Genomic DNA, 27,198 nt, shown 5'->3' on the forward strand with positions numbered 1-27,198 from the left:
GTTGAAAAGCTCAGTTCTCAACCACACCACTATCATTACTCATTTGATTATCCCACAATAAATATAACAGTCTCAGAAAAACAGTAACATTACAATCTCCCAAAAGCCTAATTACTGAAAACAATGTAAGATTTTTGTTTACCCCGTCTCAGGGTTATAGCCCACTAAGTATGCACAGTCAAATTATAGCATTTTAAATACACACTTGGAAGTACGCCTCTTTTGTGTAGTAGCAGGGTTAGCAATTCTGAAACTTACTTTCTGTGTCGTCTAGGATTGAGCAAGTGAGTAAATATACTGGGGATGATAGAAGTCAGGATTTTCACTTTTGAAGACGACATTACAAATATGGAAAGAAGGAAAACTAGAATAGCTATGTGGTGTCAGAATGGATTTGGAGGTATCACTATTAACACATGGTTAGGTGTGTGCATGTGCATACAAACATACGTATATACAGATAGAGAAACAGATACGGATATGTGTATGTTTTTGTATACATGTGTGAAGATACACTTACACATGAATGCACTTTATGTATATGTGTACGCTTCTATTTTGTGTGTGCATGTGTGTGTATTCCAGCTATATCATATCCACTGAGAGGGCTTGGAAGCAGTGGCATCCCAGTAGCAAAGAAACTGTCAGATCTTGGTTTCTAAATACCATTCATCATAAGACAGAACACAAGGGATGTTAGAAAAATGGTTAATTCCAGGGCTGGGATAGACAAAGTATAGGATGAGCCTGAAATATATTACTGTGCCAGATATAAGGAAGCACTCAAAGAATGATAGAGACATATCAAAACAACACTTGAAACATGAAGAGGCTTCTGCTGGCTAAGTCTAGGACTATTTGAACATCAAAATAAATATAGCAATGGATTATAACTCAAGGAAAAAAAAGAACCCATGAGTTCATACTGACATACATAAATCAATGAGAGAAAAGGAAAAACTCTTCCTTATAGTAGAATATAACTAACAAATATGGAGTGACAGAGTTAGAAACTCATCACTTTGCAACCATCATAGTGATAACTGATTCAGACAAAAATAATCAATGGAAACTAAAACCAGTGGGTGAAAACTTTGATAAGGAACAAGTATTTTCACAGTCTCAAAGTCTCTCTCCAAAATTACTTATTAATTTCAAAGGGAAAAATAGCTACTTTATAATGGAGAAATCTGGCAGATGTCACTTAACTAAGGTATCAAAGTCAATATTATCAGACAAAGAGACATCGTGTTCCTCCTGATGTGCTATGTGAAGAAGGACATATCACTTCAGTGGTATTACTAAATCTGAATCCAATACTGAGGAAATACAGACAAACACAAATTGAGGGACAATTTACAAACAATTAGCCTGTACTCTTTAAAAACATCAAGGTCATCAAAGAAAAAGAAAGATCGAGGAACTCTTCCAGATTTACAGGAGACTAAAGAGATATGAGAATTCAATGTAACAGGTGCCCCTGGATTGGATCTTAGACTGGGGGAATAACAGCTATAAAGGACGTTGAAAGAAATGATAAAACTTGAATATGAACTGTGGATTGGAGACAGTATTCTTTCTTATTTCCTGATTCTGAAAACTGAACTGCAGTTATACAAGAGAACATCCTTGCACTTAGGAGATACACACTAAAGCACTGAGAGGGCAGATTACTCTCAATGGTTCACACAAAAAATGGTGTGTGTATGTGCATGCACATGTGCGTGTCTATGTAGGTACCCAGAGGCAGAGAGTTAGAGAGGGCAAAAACGATAACGTAAATGGGGCAAAATGTAAACAACTGGTGAATCTGGATAAAGGGTATACCAGGGTTGCAAACTGAAATTATATCAAAATGAAAATGTAAAAAATATTATATATAGATATTTGAAATAATTTCTCTCTTGGGGTTATGCTGTCCACCTGATATATAGCTATATTAAACTGTTTCATTTTGCTTTGAATTTCAGGGACTGATCTTCCCCTCATTAATTTAACCACAATAAAGAGGGTGGAGGAAAAAAACCTAAACCAAGTAACTTTGGAAAATGGTATTTTGATCATATATTGTAAGACTAGTGACCAAAAAACACTATAGACAAATATTATATGCTGGTAAATTTATCCTTCACAGAAAATGGGTTAGCAATTCTGGAACTACTTTATGTGTAGACTGGGATTGAATAAATAAGTAAATATATTGTGTATATATTTGGATGTGTGTATCATGTGGATGATAATGAGATCCAGGCTTCTCTCTGCCAGAGAAAGGAGTCACAAATATGGAAGAAGGGGAGACTAGAATGAATTCCGTGGTGTAGCAATGGACTCAGAAATCTCACTACGGATAGATGGAATGAATACAGATGTGTCCTATGAGTGCTTGTGTTAGTACACATACACTATTTCCTAGCTTTGTCCGCTCAGAGAGTGTAGAAGTAACAGCACTCCAGTAGCAATGAGCCAGATATTTAGTAGCCAGATCTTGGTTTCTAAATGCCATTCTCAAATAAAAGGAACCAAGGATCTTTGGAGAAACTGTCAATTCCATGGCTGTGGCAGGAAAAAAGCAACATGAACCTGAGCATCTTGTGGTGCCAGAAAGTAAGGAAGTGCTCAAAAGCTGAAGGAAGTATGTCAAAAGGACACAGAAGCCAACTTTAAGGACCTCCCAATGACCAAATCTGAACACAATAAATAATGAGAGTAATGAAATACAACCCACAAAATAAAATGAGTCCATACTGACATAAATAAATGGGGGACAAAGGACAGCTGTCCTTTACAGTAGAATTCCAGTTAATAAATGTAGAACGAATGACTCAAATAGAAAATTACCATTAGCCAAACACCATGGTAATAACTATTGAAGGCATTAGCCATTGACGGATGTTAAAATTAATAGGCAAAGTACGATGAGAAACAGGATAAGTCTCAAAATATCTCCTCTCAAGACACTGATTAATTTTAAATGTAAACATAGTTATTTTACAGTGGAGAAATCTGGCAGACACCACCTCAACCAAGTAATCAAGGTTAATATCACAAGTAATAAGATATATTGACGTCATGCATCCCCTGACATGATTCACTGAGAAGGATATAACATCACTTCTATGATATTCTTGCCAAAAATGCAAACACCTATCAGGCAAACACAAATTAAGGGACATTCTACGAAACAGCTGGTTAGTACTCTTTCAAAGTGTCAAGGTCATGAAACATAAGGAAAGACAGGAGCCATCACAGATTGACGAGGCTAAGGAGGTATGACTTCTAACGTGGGATCCTGGATTGGATCCTGGACTAGTAAAATGACATTTACAGGAAACTGAAAGAATATGAATAAGATCTGTAGATTAAATAAGAGTATTGCATCAATGTTAATTTTCTGTAATAAACAGAATTAATAATTCTTTCAATAATTATACTATGATTACATAAAATATTAACATTAAGAGAAGCTGGGTCCTAGAACTCTGCACCTTTTTGCAACTGTTTTTAAGTTTAAAATGATTTCAGCATAAGAAGTTTTTAAAAATTAATTTTGTTTTATAATGTTGTAAAATACTTAGGATGGTTCCAAAGGCATATTCAGAAAAACTAGCTTCTATCCCTGTCACATCCATCCTGTTCCCTCTCTCTCTCTATAGGTAACCATTTAAAAATAAAGTTATCTGTTTGTTTTATCCTTCCTGGGGGAAGGGGACAGACAGACAGACACACAGCCTTTTTAGATAAATGTTAGCATAGTACACAGTCATATGCTGCACAATGACATTTCAATCAATGATGGACTGCATACATGATGGTGGTCCCGTAAGATTAGTAGCATACAGCCTAGGTGTGTGGCAGGCTACACCATCTAGGTTTGTGTAAGTACACTGTACGATGTTCACACAATAATGAAATCTCCTAACAATGCATTTCTCTGTTGTATGCGATGCATGACTGTACATTCTTTTTCCACCTTATTTTTTTTCAGCCAATAATATATACAAGAGATGACTCCATAGCAGTATGTAGAGATATTCCTCATTCTTTTATCAAAGCTAAATATACTACGGCTTAGTCAATCAGTCTTCTATTCCTGGACACCTAAGGTATTCAGTCTTTGGCTATTAGAATTAGTTGCCATACCTTCTTTTTGTATCTTTAGTGGTAGTAAATCTTCATTATTAGGAGAAGATTTGATGGGTAACTCTGGTAAATAAAGGAAGTGCTCAAGGTAAGTAGTATGGTTTATGAAACCTATAAAGCAGTAATAATATACGGCCGTAAGTACTGACAATGATTTTCTTTTTCTGGCTCATCTGGTGTTGAATGTAAATTACAAGAGGGAGTGCAAGAAATGTTCTGAGCAAAGGCCTAAGAGAGGAATGCTGCAGACCCTACCAATCACCTTATTGTCCACTTTTCCTTTCTTCCTCACTACCAGAACCCTGATTCTTGTATATGGAAGCAACGTGTTCTACTGAAACCATTTTCAGGCTCCCAGGGTTGGCGAGGTAATGCAGCTCTGGATAATGAGCTGAAGCAGAAGTCTATTAGGGATAGCTAGGAAAGTTCTGCTTTCCTGAAAAAAGCATCATGCCTTCCTTCCTTATTTTTCCCGCCTGGGGTCTGAAGTATCCATCTTAGAACCAAGGGGATGTACACCACACTCACAGAAGAGGATGGTGGAGCAGAAAGAGAGGAACCTGGGACTCTGACAAAATTGTGAAGCCACCTCACTGGTCCTAGACTACCCATCACTGGACTTCTGTTAATTGAGAAAAACAAACCTCTGTTTGGAGGGGCGCCACTGTCACAAGCAGCTAAATGTTACCAGGAGATAAACATATGCTCTCCCAAGATGACTTACCTGAAAGATAACAGGATGAGTTCTGCCACATTTAAGAGACTTGTCATTTTACAGTCAAATCTTGAATAGTTAATTATACATTCCTTATTTTCCTAATCAGAACTCACACATACAAAAACATGGTAGGGTAAGAAACGTTCAGAACTAGGGCAGCAACTGAGATGAAGCTCAAAAAAGATACATCAGCAAAGGGATAAATACAGAACCTTTGGGGTAGGCTACAAGTAGGGGGCATGGTGACGCCCCCACCAAGGGAAAATTATAGAGCTCTAATGCTCTCCTGTTGGATGTGCAGGCTTATAGTTGTTTATCACTTTTTAATACATTTGAGGTGAACAAAGGCCTAAGGGAAACAAGTAGCGACATTCAGGAAAAGAACAAAACAAAACACAACAGGTACAGATCCCAGTGACTACTACAATGGGAAGAAAGGGGCAGTGGCTCAGTTGTCCAAACAGTGACAGATTTCAAATTGATTCCAGTGCTGAATTTACTATTGTCACTTTCAAGTCCAGAACTTGGCAAAACTTTCTATCACATCTTTACAATCATGTGAAAATTAAACAGTTGGTACAAAGAATCCAAGCATAATGTTGATTCCTCTCTTGACTCTTATACTAGTTTTCCAAATCATTAGCTCTATTACATTTAAAAAGCATATTTTAATACTTTGAAATACTATTTGTTCCTCAAATGAAAATCTACATAATCAGAGAGGTTAAAAAAATTATCTAGTCTCATCTGAACCCAACAACTTTTAGCATGCTGGTATAGTCTCCCAGCCCATTTTCTATGCACAAGTTTTATTTCAAGCTCAGCATCTTTACATTTCTCCTGGCACTCTAAAAATCTGCATCTGCAGGCCGCCTACTCATGCAGAAGAGGAATCAGGGGCTATCTATGCAGTATGAACCAGGGAGCAACGGGAATCTTCCCTCCCTCAACCATCTCCTCTGCAGGCCTACGTCTAGCATCTGAAATTTCCAGTTCCAGATCTATTCCTTGGGGTTAAGGTATCATCCCCTCTCAAAATGTAAATGCCTTTGGGAAAGTGCACAAATATCTGCCCACTACACTCTACTTCTACTGTGTGATTCAGTTTATCACCCAAACCAGTCTTGGGGTACTTTTGTTTCTCCAGAGCCTAGGGCTCAATAAATATTTCCAAAGTCAGTCAAGAGCTGGCTGAGAACAGGAAGGAGAGGAGTTGACAGCAGGGAAAAAGGCATTTTGGGGCAGCATAAAAAAATGAGCAGGGAGTGAAAAAAGAGAGGACATTGAAAAGAGAGGTGCGAAAGCACTCAGAAGAACCTGGGCTCACTTTACTTGGGCTGTGCTGTACAGTAAGTGCCCGTCCCACCTGTGCTTCAGGCGTGCCACCTCTGCTCATTCCCAATCTGCGTGCTCACACTTTTTGTTTCCTCTGTCTGGAACATTCTTCTTTCTGATCTCATTAATTTAAGATCTTTCCCCTCCTTTAAGTCTCTGCTCAGAGGTCAACTTCTTAAAGAAGCCTTCCTAGACCATTCTCTCAATCATGGCACCCAATCCCCATCATTCATATTCTATTTTATTTCTTTGCAATAAGTCCTACTATCTATAACTATTTCATTTATTTTTCCTTGTTTATTGTCTCCCTATACCACTAAAACGAAAGATCCATGAGTGCACAAACTATTGGTCTTGTTCACTGCTGTGTTTCTAACACTTTAAATAGTGCCCAGCACACCCTGTATTTGTTCAACAAATACATACTGCATGACTGGATTATGTAACAGAGCATTCACAAATTCTTATTTTCTTCTAGCAAAGAAGAGTAAATTTAATAGAGTCTAGTCCTTCAAACTCCAGGCATACCTACTGTCAACAAAAAGGTGGAGCCAGTAATACGGTGGCAGCAGAGGAAGTGGCAAAGAGGACCAGCACCTCTCCTTTCTTGGAGCAGTGTGTCAGGCCCTTGGAGTCCTGTTTCCCAGTGATCATGGAAGGGGCTCTGGCTCCTCAGGCTAGATTCCCTCCTCCCTTCCAAAATCCCGTGGGCATGCAGCAGCTGCATTACCCTATGGCTGTGCTCTCTGCCAGTACACCTGTTCGCAGGCTTTCCGAATCTCCCTTCAGGGACCTCATCAACAGGAAGAGAGAACTGTGCAGTCCCACCACTGTTACTCTGAACCCTGTTCAACCCTCAGGAAGTCTCACCTCAAAAAGCAAAAAGCTCCCCAGAGAAGAATGAGAGATGTCATGGAGCAACAAAAGAGCAAGGTGCCTGTGGCCTCTGTGAGGGGAGGCATGGTACCCTGCTTGCTGTTCCCAACAGGCCCGTCTCTGCCCTCAGAACCAGCAGAGCCGGCTTCCTCCAAATGAGAAGAAAAGAAACAAATTTCTCACTGCTTTTTTTCCTTCTCAGGCTACTGTCACCACCCTTTGCCATTTTTTAACCTCAGGTGTTACAGGTATTACAGAAAACCTAGACAAAACCCGCTGCAGGTGACGAACCAGGACTGAATCACAGGTGAGCCTCCTGAATGAAGGTGAGAAAAGGTGAATTTACACTCTTGATTTTTTCACATGCATTGATGCTAACACAGACATATTCGAGGTTTGACGAAGTATGTGGCATTTACCTGACGCCTTTGTGTTAGACCTCACTGTTAAAGGAACTTAAAACTGGTTTACCTCTGATAGACCAAATAAAATGAAAATATTATGGAGGTCCTTCAGTACTAACTCCAGTCTCTTGTTATCCCTATGTAGTGCTCATTTCCTATCCTGGATCTTAACGAACTTGTGCCTTTACTTTTCTGGAAAGGGGGAGGAGGAGGACTTGGGAAGGAGAAAGTACTGCTAGGCTGACAGAACAGACACTACAGCAGGAGTCCTAGTTCCCTATCCACATATTTCTAGAAGGAAATATCTACTCCAAGGAAGTAACACAAGAGAGTCTGTCTCTCTGTCTCTCTCCATCCTCCTTCCTCTCTTTATTCCAAAGGAGAGACTGACCTGATCGGTGAAATACGAGACATGGTCTAAGCTGCAGACTCACCCCACCCCCTCATCTGAGCTGAGGATGAGCAGAGAGCCTTCTCTGTCACTGGCAGACATAACAGGGCAGCCTCTGCTCTGAGGACGACTGCCAGCCGCTCTGGGTGGGTAAGGTTAATCTTGGGATGAGGGTGTGCCCATGTGCAGGAGTTTTAGGAATCCTAATTCTGGCCACAGGTCAAGCTGTATCATCTGACCCACCTTCACAACTGATTAAAGCTGAAGTTTTGATCCTCCATTGCACTCCTGTGTCTACTTCTTAATTGGTTCAGATCTAGGTATGGGAGAAGGATATAATTTACTGAACTACTCAGACTCTAACAAGACCAAAGGAAACAGCATATGACATTCAATGGCATGTTATGAAGACCTAGATTTAAATATATATATATCTCTAGCAAGTCCCGAGCCTCTAATTCTATCCCCAAAGCACAGAAAACCCTAGTAAAATGATCAAAAGAGAGGGCTGAATGAATGAACTTTTAATAATAATAACAAAAATGCACCAGAAAAGGTAATACCACTCTCTGATTTTCAGCTGACTTTTCAGAGAATGGAGCTCCGTCCTTCAGCTGTGGAAGCTGGTTTGTCTGTAGGCCTGCCTCAGGGACTCAGACCTACTTTAGCTGTGCCGAGCATCCACCAATCACGTTGGCTTCACCTTCAAGGCTCTGAGGGGGTCTGCCTAGAATCAGTCAAGAAACAGTGTCCTGGCACTGTCACTGCTTCCCATGCTGTCCTGGCTGGGGATAGCCATGGACTGCCCCAGAGCTTTCCAGGCTGTTTGAGACCAGAGTGAACACTCACATTTTCTATCAAGTGAACTCTGACCTCTGGAGCAATGGTAAAATTCCACTAGGGTATGGGGTTAAGAACCTGTTCATAATGGGACTTTCTTTTCCGTTGCCCTGACATTTACATCAGGCAGTATGCGCCTCAATCCACTCACAGACAAATGTTCTATGCCAAGCCCATCTTCCAAAGGAGATACGACCATCTTCTATCATAATAGGAATTGTGGCTCTTCAATAACCTTAAATAACTACAGCAAAAGGAAAGCTTTCACTCATTTACAAAAAATATGAGGGTATGTATATGTATGTGAATGACTATGTGTAAGTTAACATGACCTAACTAGCAAGGACCGTACTGGGGAACAATCTGGTTACATTTTCTACTCTGTAGAGTTAGGAACACATTTCACTGATTTTCACAGCTGATTTAGCTGCAGTCCTGTGACCAAAATGATGATCTCAGAGTCCCAGTCTCCAGACTCTCTCCTCTACATCATATTTATAGAACGTGGACACAAAGGCAAACGACAGGGAGAGGGTGTGTGTTGAGTGTGCATTGTTCTGTGGGTAGTCTCCAGCTCTTGGGCCTGTCTCCCTAGGCCAAGTAAGCACAGAACCTTGCTCCATCTCTGTGGACAATTCAGAACTCAGACGTTCCTTTTTCTACCATATCTTCCCTACAGCCCACCAATCCCACTCCCCAATAACCACTGATCTGATTCCCTGCCCTAAAATTACTCTACTCAATTCTTTCATTTCTACCCATTCTGGTCAGATACCTCAAAAATAAAGGACAGTTCCTCCTAAGTTACAAAACTTTAAATAAAAATAACCAAAGAAGCAGAAACTGGTAGATCTAGAAAGAGCAGCAGTAGCCAGTCTGGAAGACCATGAGTTGAGGAATTCTAACTTGGACCTGGGGCTGCCATTATCACTGAAGCCCCACCCATTTATCATTTGCTACATTCTCAGTACAAGTTCTCACCCTGGATTGCCCATAGTACTGGTGGTCTTTGTCTGTTCATTCAGGTTCAGCATTAGTGAAAGTTCCTACTGAAAGACCTTACACTATCCAGTTTTAGTCTGCACTCCACTGATGTTCCGTTATTCATCTCTTGCAAGTTCCCCAGCAGCAGACATTAAAAACAGCTTTTCCTTGAGCCAGCCCCAATGGCCTAGGGGTTAAAATTCGGCATGCTCTGCTTTGGTGGCTGGGCTCAAAACCACACCACTCGTCTGTCAGTCACCATACGGTGGCGGCAGCTCACGTAGAGGAACTAGAAGGACTTACAACTATGTACTGGAGCTTTGGGGAGAAAAAAAAGGAGGATTGGCAACAGATGTTAGCCCAGGGTGAATCTTTCCCGGCAAAAAAAGAAACAAACAAATGAAAAAACTCAGCTTTTCCAAAGCTTCTGCCTTCTCCTCTGACCCTAATTCAGGACAGCCCCACCCACCCCCTCTGGCTGCTACACAGACGAATTGATCACCTCAGATGACTTCACCTTCTCCATCAAGCTTGAGCCTTCTCATTCTTGCTCTTTCCTTTTCTTCGCGTTGTACTATTCAATGTCTAGATTTCACTAGGTGAAGCACCGTGATTCTAAAATCCTTGCCTCTGCCCATGCTAGCCCTATGCTTTCAATTTTCCTCCTGGTAATTCCTTCAGGCAGGCCCAGCTAACATGGCCTCAAAACGGTCACTCAATTTTGGTTTCTTGTACCATCATTCTTCCAGGTACCAAGCCTCACAGTCAGGTGGGTAGTGCAAAGGAGCAGAGAACTTTACAGCTGTCGAGGACTTAAGAAATCATCTGTATCAGGTTCGGCAAGCTTCTTCTATAATAGTAAATATTTAGATGTTATGGGCTATGAGGTTTCTGTTGCAATACTCTGCCATCGTAACATGAAAGCAAACACAAATAATACGTATACGAATGGCTGTGGCTGTATTCCAACAAAACTATTTAAGAAACAGGCAGATAGGCCACAGGCATTAGTTTCCCACTCCTTGATCTGTATCACTATCCTAATTAGGTTCTTACTAGTGACCTGATCAAATATTAGTTTTTGCTTATTATTATTATTTTGGTGTTGAATATGTTAACTCATTTAAAAACTGGTTAATCATTATATCTAGCAACTCATCTTTGACCCAAATATTCCATCACCAGTAGAAAGGCCTGATGGTGAGTTGGTCACATGTACTGATTTTCTTTCAAGTGGGATTTGAACCTAGTGTCACACGATTCGTTTTACAATGATTTTTTTTCCTGAGTTTTAGCCAACTATCACCAATTTAATCATGTAATGAATTGGTTTTTCAACTAGTAGACTGCTTTCTTCAAATAAAATGTTATTTGGAAACTCATTAATGATAAAACCAAAGCAGAATGACTGTGTGAAGTGGTGGGTAGAGAGGAAGCCCAGAGACCCACTAGCTTAGCTCCTTTCCCTTGCGGTATTCCCTCGGGCGGCTCTTCAGTTTTGTGAAACAGCAGCCTGCAAACTTCTTTATCAATCACCTGTATCATGAAAAAGGTTTTGGGGCACCCACTACCCTCCTCACCACACATTCACATTCTGAGTATTAGTAAATGTCCCAAGATACAAAATATACTTAGGTTAAAGTTCATTGTTAATGATAAGATGTAAATCTGTATTCTAGTCTTCTCATAAGTCAGAATTTTCTGGCTGACTTATTGTCCAATCTGGCCAGAATGTCACTGTTTTTACTTTCAAACAGAGTTGATGAAGAGCTCTGAACCAGAAGTGTTAGCTGTGCCATTGTCTTCTTTGTTTATACTTGCTTTTTCAAATGTATTAACTCCAATCTTTGCAATAATCCTTTAAAATCACCATTATTGAGTTTGGTTAAAACCAGAAAATGTAGTCTGCAAATGCACTTAACTGGGCACATACGAACTCTAATATGCTGCGTTAAGTGCAGAGCAAATGAACCAGTCACCCTGCTACGCCATGGAACTTTCCCACCCTCTGTCTCATTTACTGTATATGACATATGATCATCTAACAAACAAACAAGCGAAAATGCCAGAATTAACCTATACATCAAAAATTAGAGAACTAGTCAAGCTTAATATCTTTATGTCTGATAACAATAATAATAAATAGTAGTTCTATCCTACTGTGAAATACTATTTGATTTAAAGCAAAAGGAAAGAATTACTTTCTGATTAGTGGAAAAGGTCGACATTTACTTTTCATTCAGTTGCACCCCCTGCCTGAGGCCCTAAGCCTGCCATCTGGCTGACACCACAGCATGGAGCATGGCAGACACTCTATAGCCAAGCCAGGCCCTGTCATGATGTTCTTGGGTTCAGGGGCAGCTAAGGCAAACAGCAATCATCCTAATGGTTACCTGCAAGTCATTTTGTGGGTTCCAGTCTGAATCAAATATGATGCAGGTATCAGCAGCTGTGAGATTGATCCCCAGGCCTCCCGCTCTGGTGCACAGAAGAAAGACAAAGCGGTCTGAGTCTGGCTTACAGAACCGGTCGATGGCTGCCTGGCGCAGGTTTCCCCGTACTCGCCCATCAATTCGCTCATAGGTGTATCTGAGGGGACCCAAACGAACGAAAGCCCAGGCGTTAATCATGACTTCAATGGAGAACAGCAAACAATGCAGGAAGCTGCTGACCGATGGCCTTAAGTCCCTCACTTCTAAATTTGGACCAAATGTCAGTAGTCTAGAAGGAATCTCACCCTCTACACATACAGCAGGGCAGACACCTAGAACTGCATTGCACAATGTCCCCCCTCTCAAAACAGAAACCACACCAAAACAAAAAACCAGCCACAAACTAAGGAGGACTAGAAGAACTAAACATAAAACATCAGTCCCCACTGCCCAAGCGACTCATGCTCAAGTAGTTCCCAGTTTTTATTTGCACTGAATCTAATCATAAGACCAGGCAAAGCAAATAAAAGCCTCAACCATCTAGTTTCAGTGGTGTTCATAGCAAGGAATCAGAATTCGATCAGTCTCGAGCTGCCTTTGGGTAAACTGCAAATGGGAAGAAGACTACACTGACAGGCAGTCCTTTTGTGTCTGGGTCGGTCACGTCTAGCCTGACAGTTCCCCAAAGCTTTAAAGGGCACAGCAAAAACTTCAAGTTCACAGCTGAAACCAAGGTCTTCTGGGCAGTACATTGCCCAGCAAGGAGGATAAATCACAGGAAACCTTTGTGAGCTGTGTCAGGGGGATGGGGGAGTGAGAAAAAAAACTGAAGAATTTTTAAAGGAAAATAAAGTGAGGAAGTAAAACTGAATATCATTAAGAAGGCATAGACCTGTGTGGAAATTGAAGAAATAAAGGTAGAAAGCATGGTGGAGGAGAGGGTAAAAGGAAAGAGAATAAGAAATGAGACTGCAATGGGAGCATGTTACTATCTGTCCATCCAGTAGAAAACAAGAGGGCACCTTTATGATGGAAATCATGGAATTAACACAGAAGTAAAATAGAGTAGCAATCTGGACAGCTGCTGAGAGTCTTATTCTTCTCGTATTTACCCTCTCACAATGAATGAATTAACAAACACATGTTACCCTGGGCCCAATTTTGACCAACAAACAAGAACTCATTGGTAAAGCAGAAGTAATAATAGGAACCTTGTGAGAAAAGGACCAAGTCATTCTAGAACTAACAACAGCCAAGAACATAAATCTTGACAAAAAGCTCATCAGTAGAGCCCATAATTTGGGAAATCAGATCTCTAAAAATTCAGATAAATAACTGGCAAGAGAATAAGGATAGACACTTGGGGTAGATGACTGTGTGTGTGGATGGCTCTAGAAAACTAAGTTTGGCCACATAATCCTGACTTTCTTGAGGAAAAGGAATAGCCATATAAAGAAACCATCCAAGGAAATACATGTAGAGGAACCAGACCAACTCAGACTCATAAGGGACACATACAAAGCAAAGAACCAATTCCGAAAATACTGTCTTCCTTTTACAAAGCTACAATGCATCCGTACCCAGAATTACAGGTGTGTATTTCTCCTTTCCTCTTCTTTTTAAATGTAATAAACTTAAGAATAATATATGGGACTAGAATAGCAAATAAATGGGTGGTGGTGACAGGATTGTCATGAAGGGAGACTAAGAAAATCTTGTATCATAAGATAAAAGCTGGGGCTGGCCCCGTGGCCGAGTGGTTAAGTTTGCACGCTCCGCTGCAGGCGGCCCAATGTTTCGTTGGTTCGAATCCTGGGCGCGGACATGGCACAGCTCATCAAACCACGCTGAGGCAGCGTCCCACATGCCACAACTAGAAGGACCCACAACGAAGAATATACAACTGTGTACTGGGGGGCTTTGGGGAGAAAAAGGAAAAAAATAAAATCCTTAAAAAGATAAAAGCTAAGGGTTATAATTCTATAAAACCATGAAGCAATTAGATGTCATTATCATTATTATCACTAACAGCCACATCAGTAATATTAGCAGCAAGCTCTTAAGTGTCAAGCTCCGTGCCAGGTACCGTGATACATGCTATATATGCATCATCACATTTACTTCCCACAATAATCCTATGAGGTTGTTTTATTATTATCATCCCCATTTTACACTTAAAGAAACTTCAAAAAGAAAAACAAAAACAACACCACACAAGCAAAATAACTTGCTCAATCACCTAGCAGGTGAATCGCACTAAGATCCATTTGACTCTAAGTCCATATTCTTAACCAGTTTGTTGTATGGCCTTCATATTGTACCCAACATTTCAATGCAGTAGGATAAAAAGATTTCCCTAAAAACTTAAAAGAGAAAATTAAAGATAAATAAGAGACACTGGTAAATTTAGGAAATTTGTAACTCTAGTAGAAAGTGAAAGAAGAAACTATAGGTATCAAAATGATTTTGATAACTCAATGCACCAAGAATCTGTACTGGGTTACTCACAGAAGTTTGGCCAAGTATGTGATGCAATGGAAAAAAGCACAGGATTTGGAGTCAGAAGACAGGGTTGAGATTCAATTAAACAATAGCTGCCACCACCTCCACCATCACATGTGAACGATTAACGCTGCAGGCACGGAGGACTCAAGCTTCTTTGACAAGACACCCTCGCTATCAGAGAGGAGCTAGATGCCTATGGATTTGAGCGAGGCAGGGAATGAGCACAGCCTTGAGGAGGAGGAGAAATCAGTAAATAGTGATGATACAACTCGGCCATCACCTAGGGAAAAAATTCCCATAAAATGAGATAGTGTTTTTCCAGCTATAACAATTTTAGAAATTGTGCAGGATGATTGAAACATTACTTCTCATTTCTATCACTTGTTCTGAGGGGGTGCTCTTGAAGAACACAAAACTACAATAAAAATCCATCCAATTATTTAGTACTTTTAAATTGTTCCTCACCCCCCTCACTTCTGAGCCAGATCCTCTGGCTAGGCCTCGCCCCTGTATGAGAGTATGGCATGAAATTAAAAGGAACAAAAACAAACTCACAGCTGTAGTGGCAACGGGGCTCAAGAAAAAAGAAGATCGTGAGAGCTAGCAAGTCTGAATGAAGAAATCAGACATCATAAAATTTTCCGCACCAAACATCAGTGTAGCAATTAACCCTCTGCATCAACTGTATTTTGAACAAAATCCCTAGAGTTGACGTGGCTCATCAAACTGTAATTCTGAGTACTGTCAAACATCAACGAGAAGCAGGTGGCACTCTGGAAAACCTCTGTGTGCTCTGTTTCGGGAGGGAGTGGTGGAGTGACTCGATTTTGGCTCAACAGAAAATGTTGACCTCAGAAGGCCTGAAGGCAAATGAACAACTTTTTTTGTCTCCCAGGAATAATCAGCTAGAAAACATAAAGAGCGAAAAATCTCCCATTCATAATAGCCATAAACATATAAAATACTTAGGATTAAACTCAATAAGAAATATGCAGGACTTGGCAACATGACACCAGGGGCCAGGTTGGTTTGTTCACTATGTCCCCAACACCTACAGAGATTCTAGCACAAGGCACACACTTCGTACATATTTATCGAATCAACAGTGTATATAAAAGACCTGAATAAGCACAGAGAATATCATGTTTTTCAATTTTGCAAAGATCTCAATCAGACCCTACTAAATGTGTAAAAACCAATTAAAATCCCAACAAATGGATATATGTATATACACAGAAATATACATACGTAAATGTACATATATATGTACATATAATTTTTTTTGGTAGTGAGGGACTAGAGTAGTAAGGATAGATTAAAAAAGAATAATTCTGAAGAATTCTGAAGTTCATCTACAATAATATATGAGCAAAGGAATAGAAATACTGACCAAAAGAATAGAAAGGTTAGACACACACCCAGCATATATACCTCAGTATATTTTATGGAAAGTGTTTTATATGAATGGGGGAAAAGATGGACTATTTAATAAACTAGAAAATCAGACATACATGGAAATAAATTAAATTAGACCCCCATTGTATGCCATTTACCAAAATTACAGAAGGATTGAAGACTGAAATGTAAAAATCAAAGAAATCCAGTTAAAGATTATGAATTATTACGTACATTTAATTTTTTTATCTCCCCAACCTCCAGTAAAACAATAGTAAAAGGATTTCTTATAAATGCATAATAACACCCTTCTCCAAATAAGCCCACCAACAGAACAGGAGAAGTCATAACAAAATTCTGGAAGCTGGAAAGTAGGCCAAGTAGGATCTGATTGGCAGAATCACAGGTGAAAAACAACCTAATTCAATACTGCAGAATATCCAAAGGAATCGGGCACTGGTGCCACCTAGTACCCCTGAAAGTAGGGATGCAGAGTCTAAAAACTGGAAATTGGTTGAATATTTGTTGAAGTATTAGGTAGCCTACAGATTACCCACCCCAGCCTTGAGAGAGTAAAAAAGATGATCTGTACCCCTCTTTGCCCTAGGAGATACCAATCACAGTTAAAGATAGAGGCACTATACTGAAAAAAGGGAAGAGAGACAGAGATATTGAGACCTCCCTACTTCTTTCCACCCCTTTCCTACAATCAGCTCCCAGTACGATCAAATTCCCATCCTCTAGACAGGAGAGAAGAAGAGAAACACCCAATATCACTAACATTGGAGGTTCCCCAATGAAAACGGTCAAGCTAGAAGGATAGTGTTCATATATGGAGAGTAAAGTCCAGAGTCAACAGGCCTAGCCCACATACCCAGAGCTTCTAATAGGCTCAACAGTGCCCACCATCTGACAGCCTGAGACCAGACATCTGAGGAAAGTCTGTGATCTGAAACAGAGAAGCTCTGCTTCTGGTATGGAGGGGCAAGGTCATAACACATCAACCCTCGAACAAAACCACCACAACACACAACCAAAACAAAATGAACAAAAAAACCTATCTGAGGGCACTGGAGAGTTAAGGAAAGCAGGTATATTTTGGAGAGGAATAGAAACTTGTGGTTTTGGCCAGAAGGAAAGCCACAGTTATGGCAGCAGACGTGCAGGGCAGCTAGGAATCTGATAAAAAGGGACTGTCTTTCTGACCAGAGGCCCGAGGGGAAGGAGTCTGGGGCAACCTCTGGCAGGAGTGCCAGCAGGTAAGAAGGGATCTCTAGAAAGTAGAGAGACAGAGATATCCAAACTCTGGGCATGAACTTCCCCTAAGTCCCCGGCTGACCTCTGACTCACATGTGCTTGGGGCAGACTACAAGCAGCCTGGGCTGCTGCCTACCAGAGACATGGACAGAATTTGCAGTTTGAGTCTCACCTAGTTAACTGCCTCCAAATAAAAACCATCAACATCTTCACAGCAATATAACAGAATCTTGAATCTCCACAACAAAACATTCACCATATCTAGGGGAAAATCAATATTATGTAAGCTACGAAGAAACAGGGAAAACGTGACCCATTTTCAAGAGAAAAGACAATCAACTGATGTCAAATCTAAAATGTTATAATTATCAGACAAGAACTTTAAAACAGCTATTAGAATTATGCAAGTGAAGGAATGTACATAATGAACGAAAAGATCGGATCACAGCACAGAAACATGAAACTAACAATCAAATGGAAATCTTAAGACTAAAATACAATCTCTAAAATAAAGTAAGCATTGGATGAGTATAATAAGCATGACAGAAATGACAGAGAAAAGAGTCAGAGAACCTGAAGACAGAAAAATCAAAACAAAAGAAGAGAGAGAAACAGTAAAGAGCAGAGGCTATGGACTTGTGAGGCAATAACAAAAGATCAAACGTCTAGGTAATTGGACTCTCACAAGGAAACACGAGAATGGGGCAAAAGAAAAAAAGAAATCAAAGAAATATTGACCAAAAGCTGATGAAAGATATACACTTAACAAATTTAAGAAGCTCAGTCAACTCTTCACAGGATGAATTCCACATGTCACAGTAAAACAGCTGAAAATCAAAAATTAAAAGAAAATCTTAGCAGACAGAGTAAACAACACATTACATACAGGGGAACAGCGACTTAAATGACTGCAGACTTCTCATTAGAAACCATGGGGCCAGAACACAGTGCAGTAACACTTTAAAGTGCTGAGAGAAAAAAAGAACCTACCCAGAGTCCTAATATGAAAGATAGAGATATATACAAACAAAAAGAAAAAAATCTGACTTGGAGAAAACAGACACTGTAAGAAGATTTTTAAAAGTCTTCAATGATTAATCTCAGAAAGACAAGACACTGCACCTGTGAAATAACTGGGTGAATTCTATAAAAACTGAAAGTTTAGAGATAAAAATGTTCTATAAAATTAAAAATATAAGTATACAATGAAAACTTGGGGTTAAAGCTGGAAGATACAGGATTTCTACCAGAAGGTAGAGCAAAATAGAAACAGATGGAAAGTAGAGAAAAGAGAAAATTAGGCGATCAGTTCCGAAGGTGTGACACACAAATAACATTTCTACAAAGAGAAAACAAAACAAAAATAAATAACGAAAGACAAATACAAAAAATTACCTAGAACTGAAGGAGATTAGATTTCAGATGGGAACGACCTACTTAGTATCCAGTTCAATGGATCCCACAAAGAAAACACTTCACTATAAAATTTCACAGCACTGGGACAAAGAGGATCTATCAAAGCTTCTAAACAGAAAAAACAGGTCACAAATACAGACCAGGAATCAGAAGAGCTTTGAATTTCTCAACAGTTATCCTGGAAGCTAGAAGCCAATGGACTAACACCTTCAAAATTCTGTGGGGATGTAATTTCTAACCTAGAATCTCAAACCCAGCCAAACTATTACTCAAGAATGAGAGGAGACTAAAAATATTTCAAACAAAGTCTCACAATTCACGTTATCATTCACCCTTTGTCAGAAGCTCCCAGAAGTACATGGGATCCACCAACAAGGAGATTTGATTCAAGAGGGAAGGAAAGAAACTTGTCAGCGTGATGAAGTAAGAGAGATCACAGACGACAACTGTGTACTAGGCAGGAAGAACAAATGGCCAGAGAGGAGCAGGACAGAAGACCCCAGAAGAGCTGGCTCTGAGAAGATGAAACTGATGCGCTTGAACACAACAAGAGGAGATTTAAACAACCAGGGCAAATTTTGGAGCTGAATTGTAATATGTACATAGAAAAATAAGAATCAAATAAAAAGATAATTTTTAGCTTCAGGGAAAAAAATTGTGCAAGTACGAAATACTAAACAGCACACTACACGGCTGCACTGTAACTTAGCATTTACAGAAATCATAAGAAACACTGACTGCTAATTTAGCCTAAGGATTACACGGCATGTTGGGAAAATGAGAGGACAGCAAGTTGCATATGTGGTGACTACGAGGGCAAGTGAAAGAAGATAAATGCTCATCTTCCATAGTGAGGACATATAATAACTAGAACTGGAAAAAAATCAAGAAATTACAACTACTAACATTATTTAGACATAGCTATAAATGTCAAAAGAAATAGTATAAGGAGTTTAAAGTAATTTTATTGGAGGGTGGGAAATATGCGTGGGGGTGAATTAGGAAATGCAATTTTTCATAAGTATAACAGAATAATTTGGCTCTTTAATTATGTGCATGTATAACTCTGATGAAAATAAAAACTAAATTAAAAACAGAAAATAATGATGATATTATAGCCAGAAGAGCCCTGATGGATGCAGTTGGGGTGAAGAAACCATAAAAGAATGAAAATACTTCAGAATATTTATATGATTGCATGGTTGGGGGGTGGGGAAGACTTTTTAAGCACACTAATTTAAGCTTAAATTTAAGCATAATAAGCATTTAAGTTTACTTAAAACTGTTTTAAGACTCATGTATTTGACTATTAAAAAACTTAAAACTCCCAAAAATAAAATAAACAAAAACCCATACCTATAAACGAAAAGTCAAAAACACTGGGGAAGTATTTGCACTGTATTCAAATACTTCACCATATTCAAAACAATTCTTATCAATTAACAAACCAAAAGGCAAAGAGCAACAGAAAATGGAGAAAGAACACGAACAAGCAATTCACAAAAAAGGAACTATATACAGCTAACATATGAAAAAATACTCATGGTCATTAATAATCAGAAATGCAAATTAAAACAACAGACCATAATTTTGACTTATTGAATTAGGAAATATTAAGAGGCAAAAATAGTATTGTTCAGAGTATGGGGAAAAAAGCATTCTCATGTACTGTTGAAGGGCATATAAGTAAAAATATCTTTCCAGAAGGTGTTTTGGAAACATGTGTCAAATATTTCAAAAAACGTGTATCAAGGGGGCCAGCCCAGTGATGTAGTGGTTATGTTCCCGTGCTCTGCTTCAGCGGCCCAGGGTTTGTGGGTTCGGATCTAGGGTGTGGACCTACACACTGCTCATCAAGCCAGGCTGTGGCAGCATCCCACACACAAAATAGAGGAAGACTGGCACAGATGTTAGCTCAGGGCCAATCTTAAAAAAAAAAATTTGTGTCAAAATCTATCCTAAGGAAGTAAGTGGAAACATTCACAATGAATGAATATAAAAGGATATTCAGAGTACCTTAAAATGCTGCAAAACTGGAAACAAACTTTAGGACAGACTGTCATGCAGATCATCAAAATTACGTTGTAGAGAAGTAAAGAAAAAAATTCATAACATTAAATAAAAATGTGAGTTACAAAATAGAATGTAGAATATGGTCCAATTCAAACAAATAAAAAAATTAAATACATCTATGCACAAAGGATAAAAGCCTAAAAAGATAAACACTCAACTATGAATGCAGGCTTTGGGCAGGTGTGTCCATATTCAAGAGAAACTATAATATTTAAGCAATTTGGAAACAAAATGAGGAATAAATAAGGAAAAACAGCATTAAAAGAAGCTAAACAAAGACATCTGTCTGTAGCAAAACTCTGTTATTTCACTGTTACTTATTGTGGTGGGGTCTTTAAAAAAACCTGCAAACTCGAAGTTGTATATATTTTGAAGAGGATGATAACATATTTATAAGAAGCAAGTCTTCTAACAATGGGTTCCTAATCTAGTGAATTCATAAAATATCAAGCTGCTTTACTAGTTTTGATTATTAATTATAGCTTTCTCAAATAGAAAAATAATACAAGTCTCAGGAATTCTTCACATAAAAATCTCCACTATAGGGCTCTGAGAAATTCTACTGTCTAAACCAATTTTGGAGAATCATTTATGTAACATTAAATGTCAGCATATCCCATAGTTAAATTGTCATTTCCTTTAATACTCTTTTTAGAAATTACATGTTATATTGGCAAACAGAATCTTCAAGGATAAGAATAGTTAAAACAGAGATCTGCTATGATTTTACTATATGAAAACAAAGATTTCCTTTAAAATTAGCAATGCCTAGGGCTAATGGTTTCTATGATCTTGAAAAGTCTTTATCACTGAGTGATTTTTTTAAAAACTCATTTATTATCTTCAGATCATTAATGTATCCCAATGACTGGACATGTAAGGTACAGTGTACTATTTAACAAATGTAGTACCCACACAGAATCCAAATAACCCACATAACACCACAGGCTTTTTACCTGCATGAGCAATGGAATTTAGGTTCAAGGAATTAGAGGAGTATGAACAAGAAAATAAATTGGGATGCCATGGCCAGTGTATCATAAAACCTTAGAAGGTTTGCTGAGAAAGGACATAAAATATCCCCAAATTCTTTTTCTGCAAGTTGTCAGATTATGCTCTTTTCGACATTTAATATAGTGATGCTTTCCAGGATGTATTTCTCTCATAATTATTATGCAAAAGAAAAAAGTAAATACATTATTTTCTTATCCTTCTTTAATGCTATTTGAATTGTTTTTTCCAACTAAAGCAAATAGAAATAAATACACAGAATTTTTTTTTAAGCAATGAAATTCACTCCAGATAATTAAACTTGGGTATACCTGGCCATAAGATTTAACTCTGAATGTTAGCCATTCTTTAAGAGGAGATTCCTTTCCTCCATTTTGGAATGCTTTGTTGTTGTTAAAGCATAATTTTTCAGTAAATCAAAAAGGTATCAAAGAAAGGGAACTGCCCTTAGCATCTGAGGTACAGCTTTGAATAAGTCTCACCTTCTCTGGATGAGATAATCTTCCAGGATATCGAGACAGCGCACCATCTGGGAGAAGATGAGTACTTTGTGGCCACCTGCAATCAGCTTAGGGAGCAGTTTATCAATCAGTACCAGCTTCCCTGCTGCCTGAATCATGGCCTGCAGCTGAAAGTCCGGGGCATCAGGGCTGTGGGTTTTTCGGAAATCTTCTAGAATTTTCTCCTCTGCCCCTAAAAAGGAATGGAACAAAACTATTCCTTGAACAAACTATAAGGTAAAAGTTGCTCTCTGCTTTACAGATCCTAGGAAAAATGAAGTGAATTCTTAGGTCCTGGACCAACAGTCCAATGAGGCAATGCTGTGTGTGCATTGCTGGTCTGTGCCCTCAGCAGAGGGCTCTGCAAGTAGCAGGGCCATCATGCAGAGAACCCAGGTGTTTGCTTTCCTGGGAAGTCTCACTACGTAGAGAAAGGATTTGAGATGTCAAGTCCTAGGCTGACTTGTGCAAGGAAAGAAACCTGCACAGAAAGTTGACAGGAAGACACACCTCTTGATGCCACAAAGATAAGCTGTAAGTAAATCCAAGCCACATTTTGATTTAAAAATTTATCAAAAAGTTTTAGTGTAAAGAAATCTCCTTAGAGGCCAGCCCCGTGACCGAGTGGTTAAGTTTGCACGTTCCACTTTGGCAGCCCAGGGTTCGGATCCTGGGTGTGGACATGGCACCACTCATTAGGCCATTATTGAGGCGGCGTCCCACATGCCACAACTAGAGGGACCCACAACTAGAATATACAACTACGTACTGAGGGGATTTGGGGAGAAAAAAGCAGGAAAGAAAAAAAAAAGAAGATTGGCAACAGTTGTTAGCTCACGTGCCAATCTTTTAAAAAAAAAAAAAGAAAGCTCCTGATAGCTTCTCTAATTAGTACAGTTAACTACAAATTTATCTGGAGTTTTAATCTCATTGCCACATGATCATTTATTCAACTAAGTAACATAGTTCCCTCTCCCCAAGTGAAAAGTATGGACTAGATTGCCAAGACATAAAGGACAGTAGACTGATGGGTGATAGCCATCCTCTGACAGGCAGCATCGGTACCGGGAGGTTCAAAACTTGGCTCTTTGTACTCGCTAGCTAGACTGCTTAGGCAGATCCATCAACCTCCTAGAACCTCACTTTAATACTCTGTGAAAAGTGAGAATATGTACATCCTAGCATTTAATGGGAACTCAACATGTAAGATCACTGATTACCATTAGCTTTTGGCAGGGCAGATGCCAGCCCTGACTTGCCCCTGCCTCTTGCACTCACCGTTGATCAGGTAGGGATGGTTACAGCACTTTCTCAGCTCCATCATGGTATTGATGAGGTTGGGCATGTTGTGCTGATTTGCCCCCTTGGACAGGAAGGAAAAGTTCTTCTCCAGGATGGCCCGGTAGTACTTTTTCTGGATATTGGTCAGCTCTACTTCAATAATCGTCTCTTGTTTGGGAGCAAGGTTCTTTTCCACATCATCTTTCAGCCGCCGAAGCATCATTGGTTTTAGGATAGATTGCAATTTCTTCACCTGTTCAGGAAAATGAGACCTGTTCACCTGCCTCAGTCCTGATTTAATGATTACTGGGGTATTCCAACCTTCACTACTATCTCTTCAGCATCTAATCATGGCACTGTGGCAGCAGACTAAATGAAAGATTGTGACTGATCCCTGAACATGGGGAGTTTATAACAGGACTGAAAGAGAAAAAAGGATCTGGTTTTAATTCATAAGTAATTACTGAGAGCCTACGTGGCCAGCTTACAAGATATAAAGGGAGAAAGATACAAAAGACAGTAGCTATTCTCTAGGATGGAGAAAACAAACCTCACTCTCTAACATGTACACATGTGCAGTAATTACCAGACTATTTTAAGCCACACTAGGAGGTACAAGTGACATATTACAAAGGGAAGACTTAGATGATGAGAGAACAAAGTAAGAAGTAGAGGCAATCTGGGAGTGGGCGAAATGGAAGGAGGTGGTCAAAAGGTACACACTTCCAGTTATAAAATAAATAAGTCCTGAGAATGTAATGTACAGCATGGTGACTATAGTTAATAATACGGTACTATATATTTGAAAGCTGCTAAGAGAGTAGATCTTAAAAGTTCTCATCACTAGGAAAACAATTTCTAATTATGCACAGTGATGGAGGTCAACCAGACTTCCTGTAGTGATCACTTCATAACATACATACATTGAATTGTTATCTTGTCCATCTGAAACTAACATAACGTTACATGTCAATTACATCTCAATAAACAAAAAGAAGTAGAGGAAATCTGGAAACAGGTTCCTCCTTCACCTTCAAATAATAGCAGCAGCAAACACGTTTCAGGGTAGCAGTATGTAGAGAGTTAATGTTGTAAGGTGACATCTCTCATTCCATCATGCAAGCTGTCACATCAGGGGCACTTTGAGCCTGATAATATTCTTTGCTATGATTTCTCTCTTCTTCTAACAGCCAGGTCCTGACAGCAGATCTCTACTCACTTGACTGCACTGACAAGGTGACTTGCTCCTTTTCCCAAGAAGACAATGACAGAGAAGGGCTTCAAAGTCAAGGCACCTGAGTTAACCCTGAGCTACAACAAGATACCAATAAGATTAATCCTGGTGGGAAAATAAACTAAGGGGGAAAGCAAATGCAAAAGATCAGGTTTCAAGTCATAAAGGGCTGTTGAAAAATCTTAAAACGAGTAGAGTCTGCAGAAATAAGCTGTGTGCTATGCTACTGCTTCATGAAGAAATACGAAATGATTACAGAGAGTGACTTAGAAGAGTCACTTACTGGAGCAGGTTTTAAACGATGATGAATATTTTTTACTTTGGAAACAGATCCTTTCTAGAACTTTTTCATTTACTGTGATTTAAAATATTGACATTTGATGCCATTTTTGTAGTTTTCTCCTAACTAACCTCAATCTTAAATCTAACCCATTTATGAGCTCTTGATTTTAAGGAATCTAATCCCCCAAATGAATAGGAATTACCAGATAAGAACCCAAAGAGAAAAGATACAGCTAGTTGTTAAAGACAGGGACAAATGCCAATCTGCCACATGCTGGGTTCAGCTTTTGCCTTTCACTTGGTTCATACCTTGAATCATTTAGAGAATATTATATGCCAGACACTGTGCTGGTCAATACAACAAACACAACTTTGGAGAAGATGTGGGCCTTGTCCTCAAGGAGGTCATTGTCTAGGAAGAAGAAAAAATGCATACCACAAAATAAGTGCAATGGGAGAAGAGGATGCATTTCTAATGGTCCAAAAATGGAGAGAGGGTTGGAGCTGGCTGTTGAAGGAACAATAGATACTGCAATTGTAGAGAAGTGGAATTAAATTTGATTACTCACTGCTGTCAAAGCCTGACCTACCACAGAAGTAGAAACAAACAGATTGGAACAGTGTACTCTTGACATCTGTTAGCAAACTTCCCAAACCTTCTCAGTCCCCAGATTCTCTGCCCCAACCCACCCTCACGCTACTGCTAGACAAATTTAACAGAACTATCTTTGTCATTCCTGCAATCAACACCTTGCACTGCTTCTCTAATACATACCCAATTCTTCAACATGTCTTTCAAGATCTTCCCACAATATAATCCTAAATCCCTCTGGACTCATACTCCATAATTCATCCACCCTGCTTCCAGCTCTACCAGATGATTCCCCACTGCTGATTATGCTGAGTTTATTTCCTACACAAAATACAGTCATGCACTGCATAATGACGTTTTGGTCAACGATGGACCACATCTATGACAGCAGTCCCATAAGATTAGTACCATATAGCCTAGATGTGTAGTAGGCCATACTACCCAGGTTTGTGTAGGTACACTCTTTAAACTGTACTCTTCATGAAGTCCTTCCTGATTCCAGAACAGATGTGATCGTTCTCTCCTTTAAAGTCCCCAATTCTATTACTTGTTCCTCATATGGCATTTAAACTTGTCTGGCTTATTTCAGTAATCCCTAGTAGAGATTTCTACTCATAGCAGATAGATATTCATTAATACTGGTTGTTTTGAATCACCTTTGAGTCCAATAAGCTAGACTCAGGACTAGATCTTTGAAAACTAAGGAAATTTAGGGGATTTGCACAAAACTGGACTTACCAACTACTCTAAGTAAATGACTGCCTTCTTTTCCTCACTATCTGTGTATTTTATTGTACTCAAGAAAATAAGCTTGGGAACATGTTGCAGATTATGTAGGAGGAAGGATGACGGAAACAGAAGAAAGCACCCTGGCTCCTGAGGCCAGAGCTACAAGCAAACTCAGTGAACTTACATGTGAGATGAGTGAAGGCAAGAGGCCTGTTATGTTAACCTAAGATATTTTGGATGATGATTCATTTATCCTTTGGAGTAATAAGAACTGCTAATTATCAGCTTACCCTCCTCAACATAAACAAAAAACAAATAAAGGAGGTAATGCTCATTTTACCAGTGATGTGAGAACTTGCTAACTCCTGTCCCCACAGTGACTTGCTCTTTCCTTGATGGTGAAGGTAACCATCACACTGTCTAGATTATCTCCTCAATCCTTCAGGCCCCTACTTACCTGTTCCTCTGTTTTCAGATCTCCAAACTCCTCCAAGAAGGCAGTCTCTGAAGGAAATTGTGATGGCTCCAGAAAATTGAGCAAACTGAAGAGCTCCTCCACAGAGTTCTGCAAGGGCGTCCCAGTGAGCAGCACTTTGTGTTCCTGCACAAATTAACAGTACATGATGAATAGAGTTTCAGATACCAAAACACTACGTTTTGGTGGGAAAATGAAGCCAGGGCATGCTGTGCTCAATTTGCGGCAATTCTGTTTTGCTTTTATGAAAAGACAGGATGCCCACATTTCATGGGGGTACAGTCAATAAACAGATCAACTTTCCTTTCACATCACTGATTCCAGCAGC

General features: G+C 39.3%; 1 protein-coding gene across 6 annotated transcripts in view; it reads right to left on the minus strand.

The window, feature by feature from the left end:
* CHD6 (chromodomain helicase DNA binding protein 6) overlaps positions 1-27,198 on the minus strand; it is a 198,724-nt gene that overhangs the window by 59,142 nt on the left and 112,384 nt on the right. For all 6 annotated transcript variants that reach the window (XM_070485940.1, XM_044747841.2, XM_044747839.2 and 3 more), the window contains 4 exons: positions 26,853-26,996; positions 23,556-23,811; positions 22,260-22,470; positions 12,082-12,277 (listed from right to left, as the gene is read on the minus strand). In XM_070485940.1, the coding sequence (XP_070342041.1) occupies positions 12,082-12,277; positions 22,260-22,470; positions 23,556-23,811; positions 26,853-26,996 (807 nt within the window). The remainder of the gene's footprint in view (positions 1-12,081; positions 12,278-22,259; positions 22,471-23,555; positions 23,812-26,852; positions 26,997-27,198) is intronic.

The sequence above is a fragment of the Equus asinus genome, chromosome 15 (genome assembly GCF_041296235.1).
Source record: "Equus asinus isolate D_3611 breed Donkey chromosome 15, EquAss-T2T_v2, whole genome shotgun sequence".
Taxonomy (NCBI): domain Eukaryota; kingdom Metazoa; phylum Chordata; class Mammalia; order Perissodactyla; family Equidae; genus Equus; species Equus asinus.